The sequence below is a fragment of the Cynocephalus volans genome, chromosome 10, assembly GCF_027409185.1.
Source record: "Cynocephalus volans isolate mCynVol1 chromosome 10, mCynVol1.pri, whole genome shotgun sequence".
NCBI classification, from domain to species: Eukaryota; Metazoa; Chordata; class Mammalia; order Dermoptera; family Cynocephalidae; genus Cynocephalus; species Cynocephalus volans.
Window position 1 is genome coordinate 133,207,789 of NC_084469.1, and position 19,821 is coordinate 133,227,609.

General features: G+C 48.2%; 1 protein-coding gene across 7 annotated transcripts in view; it reads left to right on the forward strand.

The window, feature by feature from the left end:
* The window catches only part of TK2 (thymidine kinase 2), a 45,541-nt gene that overhangs the window by 22,013 nt on the left and 3,707 nt on the right, over positions 1–19,821 (forward strand). The window contains exons 7-11 of one of the 7 annotated variants that reach the window (XM_063111139.1): positions 1,893–1,981; positions 2,549–2,628; positions 4,919–4,999; positions 6,445–6,615; positions 11,141–11,280. In XM_063111139.1, coding sequence (XP_062967209.1) covers positions 1,893–1,981; positions 2,549–2,628; positions 4,919–4,999; positions 6,445–6,594 — 400 coding nt within the window. In that variant the 3' untranslated portion in view covers positions 6,595–6,615; positions 11,141–11,280. Of the gene's footprint in view, positions 1–1,892; positions 1,982–2,548; positions 2,629–4,918; positions 5,000–5,385; positions 5,454–6,119; positions 6,616–6,902; positions 8,218–11,140; positions 11,458–19,821 lie in introns of those variants that run through there. The other 6 variants (XM_063111140.1, XM_063111143.1, XM_063111145.1 and 3 more) reach the window with 6 other exon arrangements.

Below are 19,821 nucleotides of genomic sequence, written 5' to 3' on the forward strand. Positions count from 1 at the left end.
CTGGATCCTTGGCCCATACCTAAAATAGGATGTTTTGTTCTTGGTTGCGGGGTCTTCAGCCGGGTACTGGGAACCACAAGATGGCAAGTGGGAGGCATCAGCTCCTGGGAGACTGTGTTTCCTTACTTCCTAACAGGCCATGCTGGTGGGCCCTTCCACAAGGTCGGGCGCCCCTTCAGTGCTGTGGTTGATCTCTTTCACTTTCTCAGGAGCACTTGCCACCTTGGTTTGGGATCTTTGGGGGCCTAGACAGAAGGGAGTACAGCAGGCCTGGCCTTGCTGTTTGCAACTGCAGGTCTTCTCTCCAAGAAGAGCCCACATATTGGAATTCTGCATCTCCCCAAAGCAGAGTTTCTGGAAGGGTGTTTTTGCTTTGGGGAACTAGTGAAGAGCTCATGTAGGGAGAGACCTGCCTCTTCTAGCACTCCCAGCCTAGCGATGTTCGGGTGGGCAGGATGTAAGTGCAGTTGTGTCACCAAGGGCTTGAGAGGGCTGTGTTAATCCCTGAGAGGAAGATTCCAGTTATACAGTGTCCTTAAAGATGGGAACTTCTGAGCTGTGAGCACCAGGCTGAAATAAAAGCTGAAGGTGGTAAGAAAAATTCATGTAGCTAAAGAGGCCGCACAGGCGATTGTGTGGTCCAAGCCCGGTGGGCTGAGTAATTGAATGCAAAGGTTTTACAAGATTGCCTTTCTTCCTTTTCTAAGAACAGAAGTAAGGGAATTGAGTGGGGCCCAGCTGGGGAAATGGCATGCTGACTTACCTGTGGCCGGTGTTCCGGGACATTGATTCAGATCCAGTGTTTGGAACAACAGGCGGGACCTCCTCCCTCCATCACTAGGCCTGGGGCTCGCACCCTCCCCAGCTCTGGTCTCATGGCCAGGGTCATGGGCCTGAGAGCTGTGGCTTCCTTCGATCGCAGGCCAGAGACACTGGACTTGATCCAGGACATCCCCTGCAGTTGACAGACCAGGGAGGATGAGGGATGCAATGGAGGTGTATGGGTTTGGGGGCCACGGAGAGCCAGGCTTGAATCCATGTTGGGCTTAACTCCTCTGAGCCTCAGCTTTCCTCGTCTATAAATTTAGGCTAAAATCAACTTCACAAGGTCTTGTGAAAGCAGAAGAAAATAATGTATAGCAGTTCTCCTTATCTGCAGTTTTGCTTTCCAAGGTTTCAGTTATCCGTGGTCAACTGCAGTCTGAAAATTTGGAAAATACTAAAAGGTAGAAAAAAAAATAGAAGTCTCCCAAGTCCTACAGTTCAGAGAAAGGCACTATTAATATTTTGATATTTTTCTTTCCAGTCTGTTCAAAACATGTAGATGAATATGTTGAAAATACGGTTGGGGTCATATTATTTTATATCCTCCGGTTTTCATTGAACATTAGATTATGAGCATTTTCCATGTCATTAAATATTATTTTATACCATCATCTTTCAGTTACTGCACAGTTTTTTGTTATATAGATATACAAAGATTATTATTTTTCATTATTTTAAATAGTGCTGCAGTAAGCATCCACAATTAGTTTCACAAAATAAGTTTCTAGAAGTAAAATTGGTTTACCGATCCATTTCCCAACCTGAATGCTGTCTCCATTTTCAGGGGACCAGCTTTAAAGTTTCTTTCTCTGAGTGGAGTTCACAGTCCAAATGAATTCTCCCATCATTCAGTGTCATGGCTCTGAATGAAATCATCCAGAGGAAGCAGGTCAGGAATGTTCAGGGGCCTTGGAGTCAATACATGCCAGTATTGTGTAGATGATGCTATGCCATGGTGCTCTTGGTGACTCTCTTTCAATGAGAGCCATTCCTAGATCCCTTTTAGGGAACGCTGTAGCCCAGAAACTTTCTCATGGTGAATAAACCCCCTGCAACTCTCATTGCAGCGGGAAGATGCCTGAAGTGGACTATGTGGTTCTGTCGGAATGGTTTGACTGGATCGTGAAGAACATCGACGTGTCCGTTGATTTGATAGGTGAGGCGGTCCTCCCTCACCTCCCTCCTGGGCTCTCCCCTGGGCCCAGTGCGGAGTGCCCGGCTGGGCCCCCAACCTGCAGGGGTGGTGGGTGGGGCACTTGACATCAGTGATTCCCTCCCCACATTAATTCAGTCTTCTCCCCAAGGGCAAACACAATTTTGGGGTTTCTGGTCCCTCATAGAGAAGAACTCTGGCCTTTGTTCCTTAAGCTGCCCTCCCCTGGGTCAGCTACTTTCAGATCCAAATCCACTGTGATTTGATGGGTTTTTCTCATTTGTAAAGGAGGGGATGGGACAGAACCTGGACATTTACTGAAACCCACCGTGTGCCAGGCACTGTTCTAAGCTCTGTGTATGTGTGGAATCTCATTCAGCATCACAGCGACCCCATGGGGCTGGTGACATGGAAAGGGAACAGGAGTCAGCGGTTCTGGGTCAAGATGTCTGTTCAGCCACACAGCTGGCCAGTGATCAAGCTGAGAGCTGGCCACTGGTCTGTCTCTCCTGCTTTCCTCTTCCAAGCCATGAGCAGAGTGATTAGAGCCACCTATTTTTTTTAACCTAGTTTATCTCCGGACCACACCTGAGACCTGTTTCCAGAGGTTAAAGATGAGATGCAGAGAAGAGGAGAAGGTCATTCCACTGGTAAGAGGCCTCTCTGGCTTGGTTAGAGACAAATGGGGAAACCACCTGCATCCTAGCCTGGCTTACTGCCCCTGGCCCCACCTACCATGAGATCATTGTGCTGTTGTGTGCAGAGAGAAAAACAGGAACTGAGCGTGTGCAAGGTTGAACTCTGACTTCTTGTGTGGCTGGAGAACCATGTGAATGTCCAGATCTGCTTAATTTCCTGTGGTCCCTGACCCAGGGTTTGGCAACCCCATGTTCAGAGTCACCCCACCCTTCTGTCCCTTGCCCCCTTCCCTGCCTTGGCTATACCAGAGCTTGTCCGTTTCAACTGAAGATTGCTTGGCTGAATGCTTTCCTCTAGAATGTGAGTTCCAGGTGGGCAGGACCAAGCCCTCTTGCCTACTGCTGCATCTCCAGAGCTCAGCATAGTGCCCGGCGTGGAGGTGGTGCTCATGTTCACTAGTGTTTGCCCAGTGGGTGGATGCCTCGCCCTCTGGGTTCTGGCTTGGGACCACGTCAACCCTAGTTGGAGCTGTAGTGGCAGCCTGGACTGTTCTCCTTGCCCTGGCCCTTTACTTCCCATATCTCCCTCTGAAATCCAGCCTCCAGGCTGTGGCATGGGTGATATTTCCAGTATGGAATACCACTCATGCAGTTTTCCAGCCCAACCTTCAGTGTCTCTCTGCTGTCTAGGATAAAGTTCCTGCTTCATAGCACATGACCTGGCACCATTTGCCTGTGTGGCATTACCTCCCTCCAGTGCATGCTTATGCTCTGGCCAAGGAACTAGTTGTGGACACACACACACACACACACACACACACACACTCTCTCTCTCTCTCTCTCTCTCTCTCTTTACACAAATGTGCCTTTGTAGAGCAGTGTCCTTTGCTTTTAAAGTTTAGCTCAGATATCATCTCCTCCAGGAAGCCTTCCCTGACCTTCCCTCCATTGTGTTTCCCCTACCCCTGGGCTTACTGGGATCACAGCCCTTAGGATAGTACACTGACACTATTTGTTTATGCCTTTGTTCCCCATCCCTTAAACTTTCTAAGATTTGGTCTTATTCCCTCTGTGTCTTTAGCATGTGTCCTGGGGCCGGGAATCTAATAGTTGCTCAGTTGATATTCAACTGAATTCCCCATGTGAGGAGCTTCTCCTGTAGGTACATAGAGGCTGGCCAAACATTTAGTGGGATGTCATGGGGCTCTGAACTTAGGATGGGCTGGGCTGGGGGCTCTGGGAGAACCGTCTTAACTCCTGAGGCTCTGCCCAGCTTTGTTTTGCCCTGGCGCCAGCAAGGTATATTCCAGCCATGAAGGCCCAGGCCTCGCTCTGGGCAGCTCCTTTGAAATCTGAGACAGGAGTGTCTGGAGGATGGAGCACCGTGGAGCAGGGCCTGGCCAAACCACACCGTGATGGGGCATGGCAGCTCTGTGCAGTGACCCAAACGTTCCAAAGAAATGCCAGGTCTGGAGACCTTCCAAGCCATTATCCAAGCCGTTGTCTTAATGCTTTTGACAAAGTGTATGTGATAGATCTGGCTCCTGTTGCTGAGGGAAAGCTCAGTGGCAGATGAAAAGGCAGCAGCATGGTTTGTACAACAGCATCCGGGGTGGCACATAGCGTCCCGCTCGGGAGATGTTCGTGGGTGGCCACGAGCATGCTGCCTGTGAGTGTGGAGCATGAGGGTTCCTTGCTGCTTGGCGCCGGGGCACGCATGGCTCATGGGAGTATCTGTGTCCCTTTTCCCTTGGGCTCCACCTCATCAGGCCTTCTGCAGTTGATGGTCTTTGTGGTCTTGAGTTGTTTCTGGGAGTGGAAGCAGCAAGGGGTGAGGGTCGTAGTCCTCTTGGTGACAAGACAAAGGGGAGAGTTTAGAGGCTGCTGGGCTGGGGCACCTGGTCACAGAGCAGCCAAAGACTGCCATGTGAAGGATCCGAGGCCCTGCTGCTAGAGAAGTGGCAGTAAATGGGAAAAGTCAGGTGTGTGGCGAGGAGTCCTGCCTTTTGACTTGGTCTCCACTCGGGCACCAGGAGAGGGTATTCATGCTCACGAAACCCCAGTGGAGAAGAGCAGGGTGGCTGGTGATGCTTCTGACTGTTGCGATGCCTGGGCCAGCTGGCTGCATGTGTGGCTGCATTTATGCTGCCGACCTGAGCCAGGTTGGCTGTTGCAGGGCTTTGTCCAAGTCACTGCCCTGTGGTCATTGACAGCTTTGCCCCACCTGCCCAAGACCCTTGGTGGGAGGGGCTTGCCTCTCTCCTTGTTCTCAATAGCCTGCACTCGCGTGTTTCCCTGGCAGGAATATCTGGATGCTATTCACCACCTCTATGAGGAGTGGCTTGTCAAAGGAAGCCTTTTCCCTGTGGCAGCACCTGTTCTGGTAAGTGAACTCAAGACAGGAGACTTTTCTACAAGGAGTGACTGAGGGAATATCAGCCATTCTACAGATGGGAAGGGCCACATCAGAGCTTGAGAATTTGGAAGGAGGAATGTGGGAAGGCTGGCGAGGGGTCTTTCTCTCTTCCAGTCTCCATTTCTGGACTGAGTCTTAGAGCAAGTTGGACAGACCTGATAGAAGGCAATCTTCTGGTGCCGGTTCACCTGGTGATCACAGTAACATGTCACCTATCCAGAATTGTCAGCAGAGGAGTGTTCTAGATGCCCAAAACCTCTAGTCCTGGGTTTTGGTTTTATCTGTTTGGGATGGTGGTCCCTCTGATATGACCTTCCTTCTTCAGTGGATGACACCTTTGCTTGGTGACTTAGGGTCATCAGAAGGAACATCAGTTGCTGTTCTGGGCTTTCACACAGTGATGGCCTTAGAAGGTGCTGAGGTGTGTAGGACTGTTTGCCCAGACTACTAATGCCTTTAGATTCTGTGTTTGCTTTTTATAGTAGCCTTCCTTTCTCTTGCTGACACGTGTCATTTCTAACTGGAGTTGCTGTGTCTGCCTACATTAGTACTTCCTCACTTCCCACCCCCTTGTTTGCTGATTTGCTGTTCCCAAATTACTAAGGCGAACGAACACCTAAGATCATTGCACACACAATATGGGATGTGAGAGAGGGCCATGCACGAGCTTTTGTGAATGGCCTTAAGGACAGCTCTTTGGGTTGCTCAAACACTTTCACTCATGGCTCTTGCAGGCAGTAAGGTTGCTGGAAAGAGATATTACTATAGTGGATTGTTAAAGAAGTAAAGTTTATTTTTTCCCCTCATTATGAAAAATGTGGAGGGTATAAAATGATGAGAAAAAAAACCATTTGTGAGCTTACCACAAGGACAACTATAGTGGATTCTTAATGAAAATCTAGTTGGGAACGTGGAATGACCAAGAGCTGGGAGCCATTTGGCTCCAACTTTCCTCTTTATCTGCCCGTGTGACCTTGGCCTTCCCTGCCTTCCCTGCTTATTCCTGCCTGCCTGTCTCTCTCCATCTGTGAAGGGAGGGTGACATTGAGGTTGGTGTGACCCTGTGACCCGTGTGTTTAACTTCCAGGTGATTGATGCTGACCACAACATGGAGAAGGTGTTAGAACTCTTTGAACAAAACCGGGACCGAATAGTAACTCCAGAAAATCGGAAGCTTGGCCCGTAGGACGGGAAAGGTCTATAAGATCAGGCCAGAAAAATGCCCACAGCTGCCAAGTTAGCTATTAGGAGCAATTTGGAAAAATCCATACTTAGGAAGGCTTTTTCTCTGGCCATATTTATTTTTCTAATGGTCTTTTCCCTTTGCCAGTGTCTTTATCATGGGTCTCTAGCCTTTGTGGGGAAATGAGAAATGGGACCAATGGATTCTTTGTGCTCTTTGGTGTCCGCAGCCTTGCATTCCCCCTGGTGCCTCTCCTGGTGGCTTCTCATTGCTGGATCCCTCTGGTGAAGCCCTTAGGAAGAGCACCTGCCATGTGTCCTGCATCATGCTGGGCTCTGTACAGAATTGTCTTCAACTCTTCAGACCACCCAGAGGGTGAGGTAGCAGTCTTATATCCCAGGTGAGGAATTTGAAGCTCAGAGAGGTGAAGTGATTCCACAGGGTCACCCAACCACTATACAGTGAAGCTGGCACCAGTCAGACTTTTGGCCAACTCCAAAATTTTCTCTTGCCTCATGCTGCCTCATCCCGAGAGCTGTTCCTCCACAGTCCTGCCTTGCTGGAGACTCTCACATTGTTGTAGGGACAGCTGGCAGTGTGTGGAGCCAGTATCATCATTTTCTCATTATTGAGCAGTTCTCAAGGATAGTCAGCATTTCTAGATTTTTCTAAATTTCACAATTTCAGGATAGTCCTATATTTGGCTCGAGCCCAGCATTCAGTGGTTTCCCAGCACGCTGAAACATCTACCACCTCATCATCCGGACTTCAGTGACCTCAGAAGAAAGCATTGGTTCCTGCATGGGGCTCAGTCTTCTTGGGATAAAGGTCCTGCTTGAACAGCTGCCAATTCATGTCAGGGAAAGAGCTTTTGGCGCCTGGCCTGTTTGCCCAGTGCCAAGCTGGGACAAGGGGTGACCAGCTCTGGCTTCCGAAGGTCCCTGACTCCCTCATGTCCTTGTATGAGGAGCTTCGCCAATTGTTTGTGGCCCAGGGGAAGAGACATCAGTGGCCTTAAGTCTTTTTTGCAATGTTTTTCCATCCAAGGGGACACCTCAGGCCATAGAGTGTGAAACCATCTTTATTGGTTCAGAAAATATCACTTTGGGCCGGCCCCGTGGCGCACTCGGGAGAGTGCAGCGCTTGGGAGCGCAGCAGCGCTCCCGCCGCAGGTTCGGATCCTATATAGGAATGGCTGGTGCGCTAACTGGCTGAGCACGGTGCGGACGACACCACACCAAGGGTTGCGATCCCCTTACCGGTCACAAAAAGACAAAAAAAAAAAAAAAAAAGAAAATATCACTTTGCTCAGCTATGACAATGCATGGAAGGCACAGCTGCCTCTGCAGTCAAGGAGGAAATGAGAGAGGAAGAACATTCCCTTGGGGACAGTCTGGACAGGAGAGTTGGGGTTTGCAAACAAGGCTCTGGAAGCATTGCTGCTGCTGATGTTTTGGAGGTGGGTGGAGAGAGCTTCAAGAAGACCGGTTGTAAATCTGGGAAAGGATTAATTGTGGACTCTGGAGAAATAGGCCAAGTACTCTCACAGCAGTGGCTGGCTATAGGTGAAGGTACCAAAGCCTCTGCAAGTGTGGGCACCTGTGTGTACAACTTTCTGCCAGTAAACAGGTGTCCGGTGCCCCTGTGGCCAGTCCCTGAGAGAGTACTAAGAGTCCAGCTCCTCGTATTTCTTGTTTGGACCAATTCTTGGGCTGTGTCAGCAGGATGAGGGGCAGCAGCCAGGTGGGGACCGTGTCTCTCAGCACCTGTAGCCCAAATGCCAGTGATTGACAAGATAATTGGGGGAGGCAGGAACCTTTGCTATCAGGAATCTTGATGTGCTGGGGCCATCTTTGGGAATTTGTAAATAAACAGTTCGGTATTTCCCCTTGGCTCAGTTTGGGGAAAATGTAATTTTTTTCTTACTCTGTGGCACTCAGTAAATCCTTTACCTAAATCCTGTTGTTGATTTTGGAGTGTTCCCTGTGCCAGTGATTTTAGCTTTCTGCAGCATCCATTTGCCAGCAGGATAATGTGTTTTTATTTTTTAAATATCATATTTCCTAACCTGCTGTCCTCCCACCCTGGCACTGCAGAGAGGAGGCCATAGTAGCAGTGGCCAGAGCTGGTCGCAAAAACCTCCCAGCCTAGAGGTCACACCTGAAATGGCTGGCACCAGCTTGCACAGGGCTGCTGTCCCTGTGCGGCAAGCAGGGCTGGTGGCGGTGGGGGTCATGGAGCAGTGATAAACCCTACTATGACCCAGGGCAGGATAAGGGCAGATGATACACAGTAGGCATAATGGGGCCTAGTTCTTAGAGTGTGGGGAGGCCCTCCCCAGAGATTCCCAGGATTGGCCTGGAGGAGCGTGGCAGGGGCTGACATCTCTGAAGAGCGGAGCGGCCAACCAGGGCAATGACATTCCATATCTGTTGGCATCACCTCATTCTACTCCAAGGCTGGGGTTACACAGGGCATAAAGTCAGTACCCCCTGGAGCCGCCTCAGCTGCTGATGTTTTTTTAAAATGTTAAGCAGGGTATATATTTTCTTTCAGTTAGCACTTTAAAACAATTCCAGTTTACATTTAAGCTTTTTGATTTTACATGTAAAATATATGATTAGAAATATATTAAAAATATTTTGTGTACCTGGTGATTTAAAAAAAAACAATAGAAATTCTCTTTTACATAAAGGAAGTGAGTAGGTGGATGGTCCAAGTCTAGGGTAGCTAGGTGGCCATCAGGGTCCCAGCCTGTTCCTACCTTTCTGTACCTGGTTCTACTTCCTGGTTCATGGCTTCCTTCCTTCAGGGGCCTCACTGTCCAAAATGGCAGCTGGAGTGCCTACTCTGGCCAGTGCTGGCATCAGGGCATACTGCTCCCCGTTTACACTTTAATTCATATTCGGGTAATGACTCTTTCCAAGGCATAGCCAAGCTAAGCTGGAAGGTTCTAACAGGACTTTGCTTGAGGCCCTGGGAGGTGGGGGAAAGGCAAGAGGGCAGCTGACACCCACAGACTGGGCTGTGTGATCTGGCTTCGGTGCTCTGGGCCCACCTCCTTCTCCCCTCTGCCCCACATCACATCATCCTCACTGCCCTGTATTGTAATGTTCTTGGCTCAGTCTGTTTCCAGCATCAGGCCTAGCCCTATGAGGACTGAGACCACATCTTGCTCTGATGACATGAGTGACCGAATTCATGAATGAGTGACTGTGGACCCTGGGAAGTGATGTCACCCAGCTTGTGTCTCTTCCTAGCCCCTTTCATTTCCATCAGTCCTTCACCCAGAGAAGTATCTGCCTGCCTGGGGAATACGTCAGTCAGGAAAATCTTTCTCTGGACTCCCATAGACTCCTACCATCAGACCAGGGGAGGGTGGTGATATTTAAAACTCATCAAGTAAAAGATGTGTTCAAAACCTATCTACCATCATGGAGTTGTTGAATCTGGGCCACCTCTGTTTTCCCAGAGCCCTGGGGTTGGGCAGGGGAGCTCACTTCAAGTACGTACATATCTGTGGAATGAGTAACACCCATCCCCTTGGCCTCTCCACCCTGAAGAGTTAGTTATTAAAATAATTGACAAACTCTTGAAAATGTCAGTCCTCCATTGTTCAGAATATAATAACAATAATACATTGCCTGGCTCCTCTGGGCTTTGGTGCAGGATTACTCATGGAAGGCCCCATGATCACTGGCACAGGCTTTCTCTTTTCTCCTAATAACCCCAACCCACAGCTCCCTTAAGCCTGCAGTGCATTTTGTGTTCCTTTAGGTTACATAAGGTGATGAACTCTGCAAAAGCTGTCATTAAACAGAAGCTAAGAGAAAGCCTGTCCTGTGGAATCCAGTATGGGTATTGGCATGTACAGTTCTCAGCAGAAGCTCTTGTTGAATTTCTTGGCTTTTTTTTCCCTTAAGACTAGCACTTACCAGACTGGACTCTGTGGAACACAGGTGTCCTGGGAGATATTTAATAGGTGTTCTGAGAAAAGAGGGTCCCATGGTCCAGGAAGTTTGAAAAACTACTTGTGTACTCTCTCGGAGATGTCTGAGGTACAACTAGCCTGGTTAAAACTCAAAAGTCCTGCAGTAAAAATGCCTTTTAAACTTTCTTTAAGCCAGGGGCTCTCAAACTTATTTGCGAGTGGAACTCCTCATTTGGGGATTACCATTAACAATCTCAGCAGCACTGAGATTCCATGGAACGCATATTGAGAAACACTGTTTTAGATGATCTGCAATTACTAGTTACTCCCAGCATCTGTGACCTCTGGGATTCTCTAGCTCAATGATTCTCAAACTTAGAGCATCAGAATCACACAGAAGTCTTGTTAAAATGCGGATTGCTGTCTCCCTGCCACCACCCCAGTTTCCAGTTCAGCAGATAGAGGATGGGCCTGAGAATTTGTTTTCTAGCAACTTCCCAGGTGATGCTGAGGCTGCTGGGCCAGGGACCACCCTCTGAGAACCACCTCTCTAGATTTACGCTTTTTAGAATCAGACATCCAGGAGTTCAAAGGAAGATTGGCACATCATTCAACCTTTTGTGAGCGCTGGTTATCCTCTGTTCATTGGGAGCATTGCTTATTTTTCAGGGTTGTCGTGAGGAAAGCTGACTTGGCACATGGAGGTGGACCAGGCCAGGGCTTGGTGTACAACAAGTGCCCAATGAATGTTAGTTCAGTGGATGTGCCTTGGAAAACTAGGCCGTGATATGGTTAGTGGCCTTGGTAACTGCAGTAACCCGCACTTTCCATCAGAGTGGCGTGGATGCATATTAATAAGGGACCATCTTGACTATAAGGAACAAGACACAGGCCAAAGCTGGTCCTAGGGACCATACCACTGAACAGTGCCTTCTGGACTTTCTGCAGTTACAGACCTTGGGACAAGTAGTTGGCCTTTCTTTTCTTTTCACAGGGACTCTGGATCTGCACTTGCTGTTCTGTGGAGAGGAAGGGCTGGGAGAGACAGGCCTTCTCGGATTGTGGGTACTGATACCTCTTTTTGTACCAACAAGGTCCTGGGGTTTCTTACACCATAAATGTAAAATGACTTTCTGGTCTGTTGTTCATATCTTGGCAGGCTTCCCTCTCCACGGCCCCAGGTGACCTCTCACCCTACCCTGTTCCTAATGTATACAACAGATTTATCTGTAGCCAGGGATGGGCAGAACTTGGCAGTTCCAGGCACATCTTAGAAAATGCCTGGAATAAAAATGAGTACTGACCAACGAATTTCACCTTTTGGAATCCACTTGCCTTTGGGATAGGGCCTGGGCTTCAGGGTCAGAACATGGGCTAGGATCCCAGTTCTCCTAGTTACTGGCTGTGAGAACTTGGGCAGGTCACCTCACTTCTCTGATCCTGTCTCCTCTCCTGGACTCCAGGGTCCTGTTAACCCTCACAGGGAGAGGGGCTACACAAACTATGAAGGGGTGAGTTAAATGAATGACAGAGAGGGTCTGCCTGGCTCTTTCCAACCCCTCCCCCTTCTCTGCAGCTGCAGAGGCAACCAGACTTTCTTGTACCTTCGCTGGTGAAGTTCCTGCAGGGAAATCTTGTTGATTGGCTACTTCAAGCCTTCCTTTTCATTTTCAAAACATGCTCCTCCATCACGGCTGTGCAGGAAACATGATCTCAGCATCCTCACCAGTCATTCACTCACTGGAGAGGCCCCAGAAATCCATAAGCAGGCCCCATTCTCTCCCTGTCTTCTGCCAGCCCTTCCCGTGCATCAACCCTGTGCAAGGCTCTGTGTTGGCTGCCAAGCCCACACTGTTGAACAGGATAGACATGGACCTTCCTCCCAGGAATCATTCAGTTTAGCTCTTCACAGGTTCTCTACCCTGAAATATCCTGGAGAAAACCCTTCACTGAGGGAGGAGGGCACCAGCAGCCTCAAAACCCTCTTCTGGTGGGGTAAAGAATTAACTCCAGTATGATAATATATCCCAAAGAATCAATGATATGACTAACACAATAACATTTTGGTGAAGAAGCAGGATACAGAATTAACACACAAAATAAACAGGTTATAATGGTAGAGAAAACCCCATTTACATTAGTAACCAATATGATTAAATACTTTGGAATAAGTGGATAAGTTTAACAAGAATTGTGTGAAACCATGCAAGAAAAATGTTGAAACACTACTGAAAGATGCTAAATAAGACGAACAAATGTAAAGACATCTCCCATTCTTGGATAGAATGACTCAACTTTATGAAGATGTCATTTCTCTCTAAGTTAATTTACAAATTCAATGTAATGTCAATAAAACACCACAGACTGTGTTATGGAGTTAGACACATTACCCTAAAGTCCACATAGAAAACAAACACGCAGAAAGAATCAGGAAGCAAACAAACAGAAACTATGATGGAGGACTAGCCTTTCTAGACATTAAAACATATTATAAAACCACTATAATTAAAACGGTGTGGTAACAGCACATGAATAGACAAATAGATCAGTGGGATAGAATAGGAAGCCAAGAAATAGACCCAAGTACATGTGGAAATTTAGTATATGATAAAAGTGGGATTTTAAACCACTGGGGTAAAGATGAACTTTTTAATAAATGGTGCCAAGATGACTGGGTAGCCCTTTAGGAAAAGATGAAAATAGATCTGAATCTCACTTCATACCCAAGAATAAACTCCAGCAGTTAGGGATCTAAATGTAAAAAAAATGAAATCACAAGTACTAGAAGAAAACATGAATGAATTCTTTAAAATCTTGGTGCAGGAAAGGCTTTCTAACTATGATTCAAAATCTAGGGGCAATAAAAGATTGATAAATTTTACCAAATAAAAATGTAAAAGTTTTGCATGACAAAAACCATCATAAAAAAGTAAAAAGGTAATGGACAAACTGGAAGGAAATATTTACAATGTATATCATAAACAGAGGGCTAATATCCCTAAGTATCTACAAATAATTCTTAAAAATGGATGACAAATGATCAAAAATCCAATAGAAAAATGAGAAAAAGACATGAACAGACAATTCACAATAAAAGATATAAAAATGGCCATTAAAGATATGAAAAATACTCAAATTCACTCAAGTAGAGAAATGGAAATGAAAAGAACAATGAGATACCACTTCCCACCTACGAGACTGGCCAAAATATTATGTATATCTCAACACATTCTGTTGGTAAGGCTATGGGGAGATGTACTCTTGCTGGTGGGAGCACAAATTTGCAAAATCCTCTGGAGGAAAATTTGGTAATACCTAACAAACTACACATGTACATATATTTCAATCCAGCAAACCCACTTGTAGGATCTAATATATACCTCCAACAATATGAAAAAATATATATGCACAAGGTTATTTATTGCAGCATTGTTTGTAATTGTGAAATATTGGAAACAACCTAAAGATGCATACATAAGAGAGTGGTTAAGTAAACTATGATACATCCACACAATGGATGCATTGTGCATGCAGCTATAAAAAAGAATGAGGAACATCTCTGAACAGATATGAAATGATTTCCAGGACATACTGTTAAGTGAAAAAAGCAATGCCCAAATGAATATGTATAGTATGCTACCCATTGTATAAGAAAGGAGAGATAGAAGAAAATACAGAAAGGATAACCCCAAAATGAAATAGGTTGGTGGGAAGAGGCTGGAAAGAAGGGAAGAATAGGATCGAGGTTGCAGGGATGAGAAAGGAATGACAGTTCTCCAAATATATCTTTTTGTATAACTCTGACTCTTAGAACCATAATAATGTTTCACATACCCCTTATATACTTTCAAAAACAAACAAACAAACAAAAAAACCCAATATCACCCAGGATGTAGGGGAACAGAAAATAGAACACAAACACAGATGAACCTAACTATCACAAGAGAACAACATAACCACACCAAAGGGGGTGGGAAAGAACAGAACTAACCTAAGTAACTGTGGAAAACAGTATTTTGACTGGATACAGTAAGAGTAAAGGCAACAATTACTGTACATAATGCTGTAATATACTAAAAGTGTTTCTTACAGGGGTATAGGTTAGCAATTCTGAAACTATGTACACTAGAATGGAATAAATGAGTAAATAGACTATAGACTATGAGATTGGAGTTTCTTAATGTTAGAGAAAGAAGTTAGAAATAAGAAAAGGGAGAAGGCTAGAATAAAACCTGTGGTATTGGATTAGAGTCAGGGGTATCAGTATAAACTCATATAAGATTATAAAATTACATACGGATAGATGCAGAACTATAGATATGTGGGTATATGCATGGTTTGTGCACATACATATGTTTCCTAGCTCTGTCCCCTGAGTGGGCCTAGAAGCAATGACACTCAGTGAGCACACTGGCATCCAGACCTTGGTCTCCAAACATCATTCTCCAATAAAAAGAACCAGGGATCCTAGGAGAAGTGGTAGATTCCAGGGATGCAGCAGGGAAGCAAGATGAGCCTGGAACATTCTATGGTACTAGAAATTAAGTGTTCCAAAAAAAAGATGGGACCATGTCAAAGGGAGCCTGCCTGAAGAAGCTCCCAATGGCCAAAGCTGGAAGAGTTAGAGGAACAAAATAAATTATGATAGTATTGGATTTTAACCCATAGATTAAAATAAATATTGACAAATCCATACTGATATAAGTAAATGATTAAGTAAGTAAATAAGTAAATATTTAAGGAGAGAAGGGGAGTGCTTCCATACAACAGAATTCCAATTAATAAATGTGAAAGGGAAGAGGGAAATGGAGAATTACTGTTGGACAAACACCACAGTATCCCAGACACTGATGGCTCGTCAGCTTGAACATGGACTGCTGGATGTACTGAGTGATGGGATGGCTGGGTGAATGGAGGAGTGGGTGGGTGGCGGGGGGGGTGGGGGTTGGATGGATGAGCAGATGGCTGGATGGATGATTGACCAGTGTGCCTCTTGTTCCCCAACACAGATTTTTTCCAGATTTGTATCTCAAAAAGCCGGTATAGGGGCTGTCTTAGTGGATTGCTCTCTTTGACTGGGATAGAGGTGGGGCCAAAGCTCCTTAAATTCTTTCTGCCTGATGCCCCCTTGGTCATTGGAACCAAAAGTGCTGTGGTCATATGCTCAGCTCCAGGGAGAGCAGGGCAGGCATCAACATTTATTAAGCACCCATTGTGTGTCCTGAAGGGACCTTCACCTATATCACTTTTTCTGCTCACCACAGCCCTGGGAGGTGGGGGCCATCCTCCCTATTTCACAGATGGGAAGCTGAGGGGCTGGCCCTAGGCAAGTGTCACCTGCTGCCCCATAGAGAAGGTCTTGGCTGGGGGAGGATGCTCTCTGTTGGGACCACAATGAGGAAAGCCCTAACAGTGTGTACCTGCAGTACCCACTGTGTGCATATGTGCGTGTGCATATGTGCATATATGGGGGCAGGAGGTGGCTCGTGGAGGGGAGCCCCACTCCAAGCTCTGTCTTGGCACCTGCAGCCCAGATGGGTGGAGTCCCCAACCCCTGGCGGGTGAGCTGGCATGAGAGCTGACCCTGAGCTCCCAACTGTGGTTTTTCCTCTGTCAAATTGAAGTTAGTTGGCAGAAAAGGGAGGCTAATAGTGGACCCTAAACAGTTTAAGGGTGAATTACATGTCTGGTTGTCCACACATCTCTGCTCTCTTTTAATCTGCACTATGACAGGTGAAGTGGGTCTTAAGGCTCCTCAGGGAAGCTGCCTCTCAGAGATGCAGGATAGCTTGTCCAAGTTCACACAACTGAGCTGGGATGTGAAGGGGACAGGAAGCCCTGCTGTGGGGCCCTTCCCTGGGTGGGGCACTGATGGGCACTATGCACGCCTCACCTCGCTAACCCTTCCCAACTGCACTCACTTGACAGATGAGGAAAACGAGGCTCAGAGAGGTGGAGTGAGTTACCCAAAGTCACACAGCCCATAAGTGGCGGTACTGGGATATGAGACCAGCTGGGGATAGCAGATTGGTCCTTGTGCCTGATGAGCCACGGGTTTGGCTGCCGTTCCCCTGTTCCCTGCTCCCAGACCTACCACCTGTCCCAGGGGTCACCTTCCTGGCTGGCATTGTGGTTAGAGCAATCTGCTTACTCAGGGTGTCTGCCCCCATGCCACCCAGGGGTGACACTCTCAGCCTTGGGTGGGAACTGGTTCTTCCATCTCCCCGGGGGGGATGTAGTGAGTACTGGGGGGCACTTGCACATGTGAAGGGGCCTGGGTAGACTTCCAGAGTTGAGTGACACTACTTTTTGGGCCACGACCATTACCAGCTGGCTCTGGCCCCTCGAGAGGCTCTAGTTGTCCATTTTCCTCAACCCCAGGACCTGGGAAGCCTCCAGAATGGTCTGGTAGAGCTGGGAGTCCAAGGAGGTGGGAGAGGTGCTCCTAGAGCCATCCACCTCCGAGGAGGTGCTTGGAGGAGCTGTGTCTGTGCCAGGCCTGGCCAGCTCTGGCTGTGCTTCTGGCTTCCAGTCCAAGGACTCACCTGGAGATTTGGGACCTGGTGTTGGGTGGAGTGGGCCATGGATAGTGACCCCTCTGCTCTCAGGAGCTGCATCAGGGACCATGGGCCACACACAGTGCTGCTACCTGAGGGGGTGACCAGCTCACCTCACCTCACCTGAGGGGCCAGAGTTGGGCCCTGGACTTGATTTCCCTTTAAGCTCCTCAGGAAAATGTCCTTGGGGAACAAGGGTGTCCAGTGCAGGACAAGGTCACTGTAGCAGGTCAGGAACTCCTTGCTGTATGAGTGTGTGCTGGCACAGTGCTGGGGGTCCAAGGTAACCAGGGGCCATGGAGGGGTCATTGGGGGTTGTGGAGACCTCAGAGGGGCTTGGAGCCACAGGCAGGGATTTCTGATGGTCAGTGCCCTCAGCCAGGTCCCTCTCAGACCTACCCTTTCTGAGGGGCCTTGCTGAGTCCCCTGGAACTTGAGCCTGGCTGGGCCCTCTTGAGGCAGTTGTGGGACTTTGCCAGCCTTCTCTCTGAGCTGTGCCTGCAGTGGGGCCTGGCGAGTTTCTCTCTGCCCAGCCAGAATACCTGCTTGCCTGCAGTTCTGAGAACATCCTCACACGCATCTCTGGCTAGGAGGATCTCAAACACCATCTGCTTGGCATCTTCTCTGCTTATGGCCTGCACCAGTGAAAACTCAGCCTCTGAGGTGGCTTTGTAGCCCAGCTTGCCCAGAATGGTGTCCAGTGTGTGTTTCCAAAGCACAGGCCGCACCTTGTAGGTAAAGCTCCCAATGTACGTCTGAAACAACCAAAGGTGTTTGTTAAAGGTGGGACAGGCCTCAGCAGAGTGGCTGAGAGGGGCTAGCCCAGGCAGGACCAAAGGCTGATGCCCAGGGACACTGGGAGCTCCTGAGAAGCAGGTGGTTGAGGGCATTTGGCTAAAAAATCTGTCCCATTTTACACAGAGGTACACAGGCTCAAAGACAAAATGAGACCTGTCTCAAGTCATGCAGCAAGAGAATGACTGGTATGGATTGTGTCCCCCAAGTTTTATGTATTGGTAGCTTGATCCCCACTGTGACTGTTAGGAGGGTGGGAAATCCTGTTATGGTAATTTAAAGGTGGGGCCTTGAAGGGGTAATTAGATTGTAAGACCATGCCTAGTGAATGGATTAATAATGGTGGTCAGGGACATGATTCTGAGGGCTTTAAAAGAAGAGCACATGAGAGATTATTCTCTCTCTGTTCTGCTATTTTCTGCCATGTGAGATCCCTGGGTCACTGTTGCTACCACCAAGACTCTCACCATATGTGTTCCCTGGACTTTGGACTTCCCAGCCTCCAAAACTGTGAGCAATAAATTTTGTTTTCTTATGAATCACTCAGTTCCAGATATTTTGTTATAAGCAACAGAAATGGACTAATACAGTGCCTGAGTTGGGGTAAGGCCCCAGCTGTCCTGGCTCCTAGCCCATCAGTTGGGGCCTAGAGCTGGAAGAGATTAAAGCTGTCCAGCAGCTTTTCAAACCCAAGCTCCTCCCCTTGTTTATTATTACTTCTTTTGTTCTGTCTCTCTTCAGAGAGGCAATATGGCTATGGACAAGTTGCATTAACCTCTTTAGCCCTCAGTTTCTCCAACTGTAAAATGGGATGAAAGTCATTGGGTATGGTGGGCATGCTTCTTCCCCCAGAGGCAGAGCCTGGTCTCCTACCTGAGACGCCCTTGCTCAGCAGCATGGTAGTGTCTACCTTCAGGGACCTGATTTCCTTCCTCCAGGGAAATAGAAGCAGGTTAACAGAGATCAGCTCCAGAAACTCTAGTGCCTGCACCAGCTCAAGGCACACTTGTGGGGCAGGGCAGCAACCCAGAGCAAGGACCGCTTCTTTTAGCAGATAGAGCAGAGGTGGGGACCCCTGCCCAGGAGACGCCTGGCACTGTGGATGAGGGCTGCTCGCCTGTGGACCCCGAGCTGGCCCCCTCCTGCCCCCTCCTGGTAGTAGCTGATGAGGTCATCCAGGAGGGTTTCCAGAGCAGCCTAGCCTGGGCCTGGGGGTTGAGGCCGTTCATGGTGATTCTGATGGGGCTGGATGTGGAAGAAAGAGAGTCATGTGGGCCTTCCCAGGCTAGGCCAGTCCCAGGCAGGGCACTTGGGGGATGGATGGGGCCTGCCTCTGTCCCGCTCCCAGCGTTCAGTCAGGAAGCTAAGGAGGAAGTTGCATTAGCAAAAGAGAAAGCTGTGCACAGCGAGGCTCTGCCATGGCTTGTCATTCTGGAGGGCTGAGATCTGAGGGCGACTGGGCCTATGTTCAGCCCCCCACCACTGCCCCATCCCCATCCCCTCCCAGCGGAGCAGGGCCTAGGTCAGGCTCTGTCTGCCACACACACGTGAGAGCCAGGCACATCAGCGCCTGCGTTCTCCACACCCCCATCCTCAGCCTGCTCTGATGTCACTCTCTAGGGCTCCTCACGTCTCACGCTTGAGAGTGCTCTTGGTTGTAGTAGTATGTTCTGCTGGTGTACAGGGCAGGCTGGAAGTGCCAGGGAGATGACACCTCAGGGGCAACCCTCAACCAACCAAGGACCAGTGGAGGCTGATAATTAGGGAATAGAAACCCCAGCTTGTCCCTTAGAGGAACAATTTTGAGGTGTAATCTCCATGGCCTTTCAGAGGGTCCCCTGTGGGATTGACCCCAGCTGCCCACAGCAGTAACCTTCTCTCCCTTCCATATCTTAATTCCCTTCTCCTTCACATGCTTCCTGGAATCATCTCCCAAATAAACTATTTATACCCAAATCCTTGTGTTAGGGATTGCTTTTGGGGGAATCCAGACTGAAATAATCACCTATCCATTCTCCCATCGAACCCTTCTTCCCTTCCTCCCTCCTTCCCTTCCTTCCCTCCTCCAGTGCCAGCTTCCTGGCCTGAGGACAGTCTCCCCATTGGCCCACCGCAGCCTCCTTGAACTGTGGGATTTGGAGTTAATTGCATTATTTGCACTTTCTGGGCCCTTAGGGGAGTGATTGGCTTAGTGAGAAACTGCTTTTTCTGCCTGCCAGTGTGACCAGCTTTGGGGACAATGGTGGTGGAGTTGGGGGATGGAGAATGGGAAATGTGCAGGGACTGCTTTGGCCTGGGTAGGCTGATGGGGATGGGGGTCCTG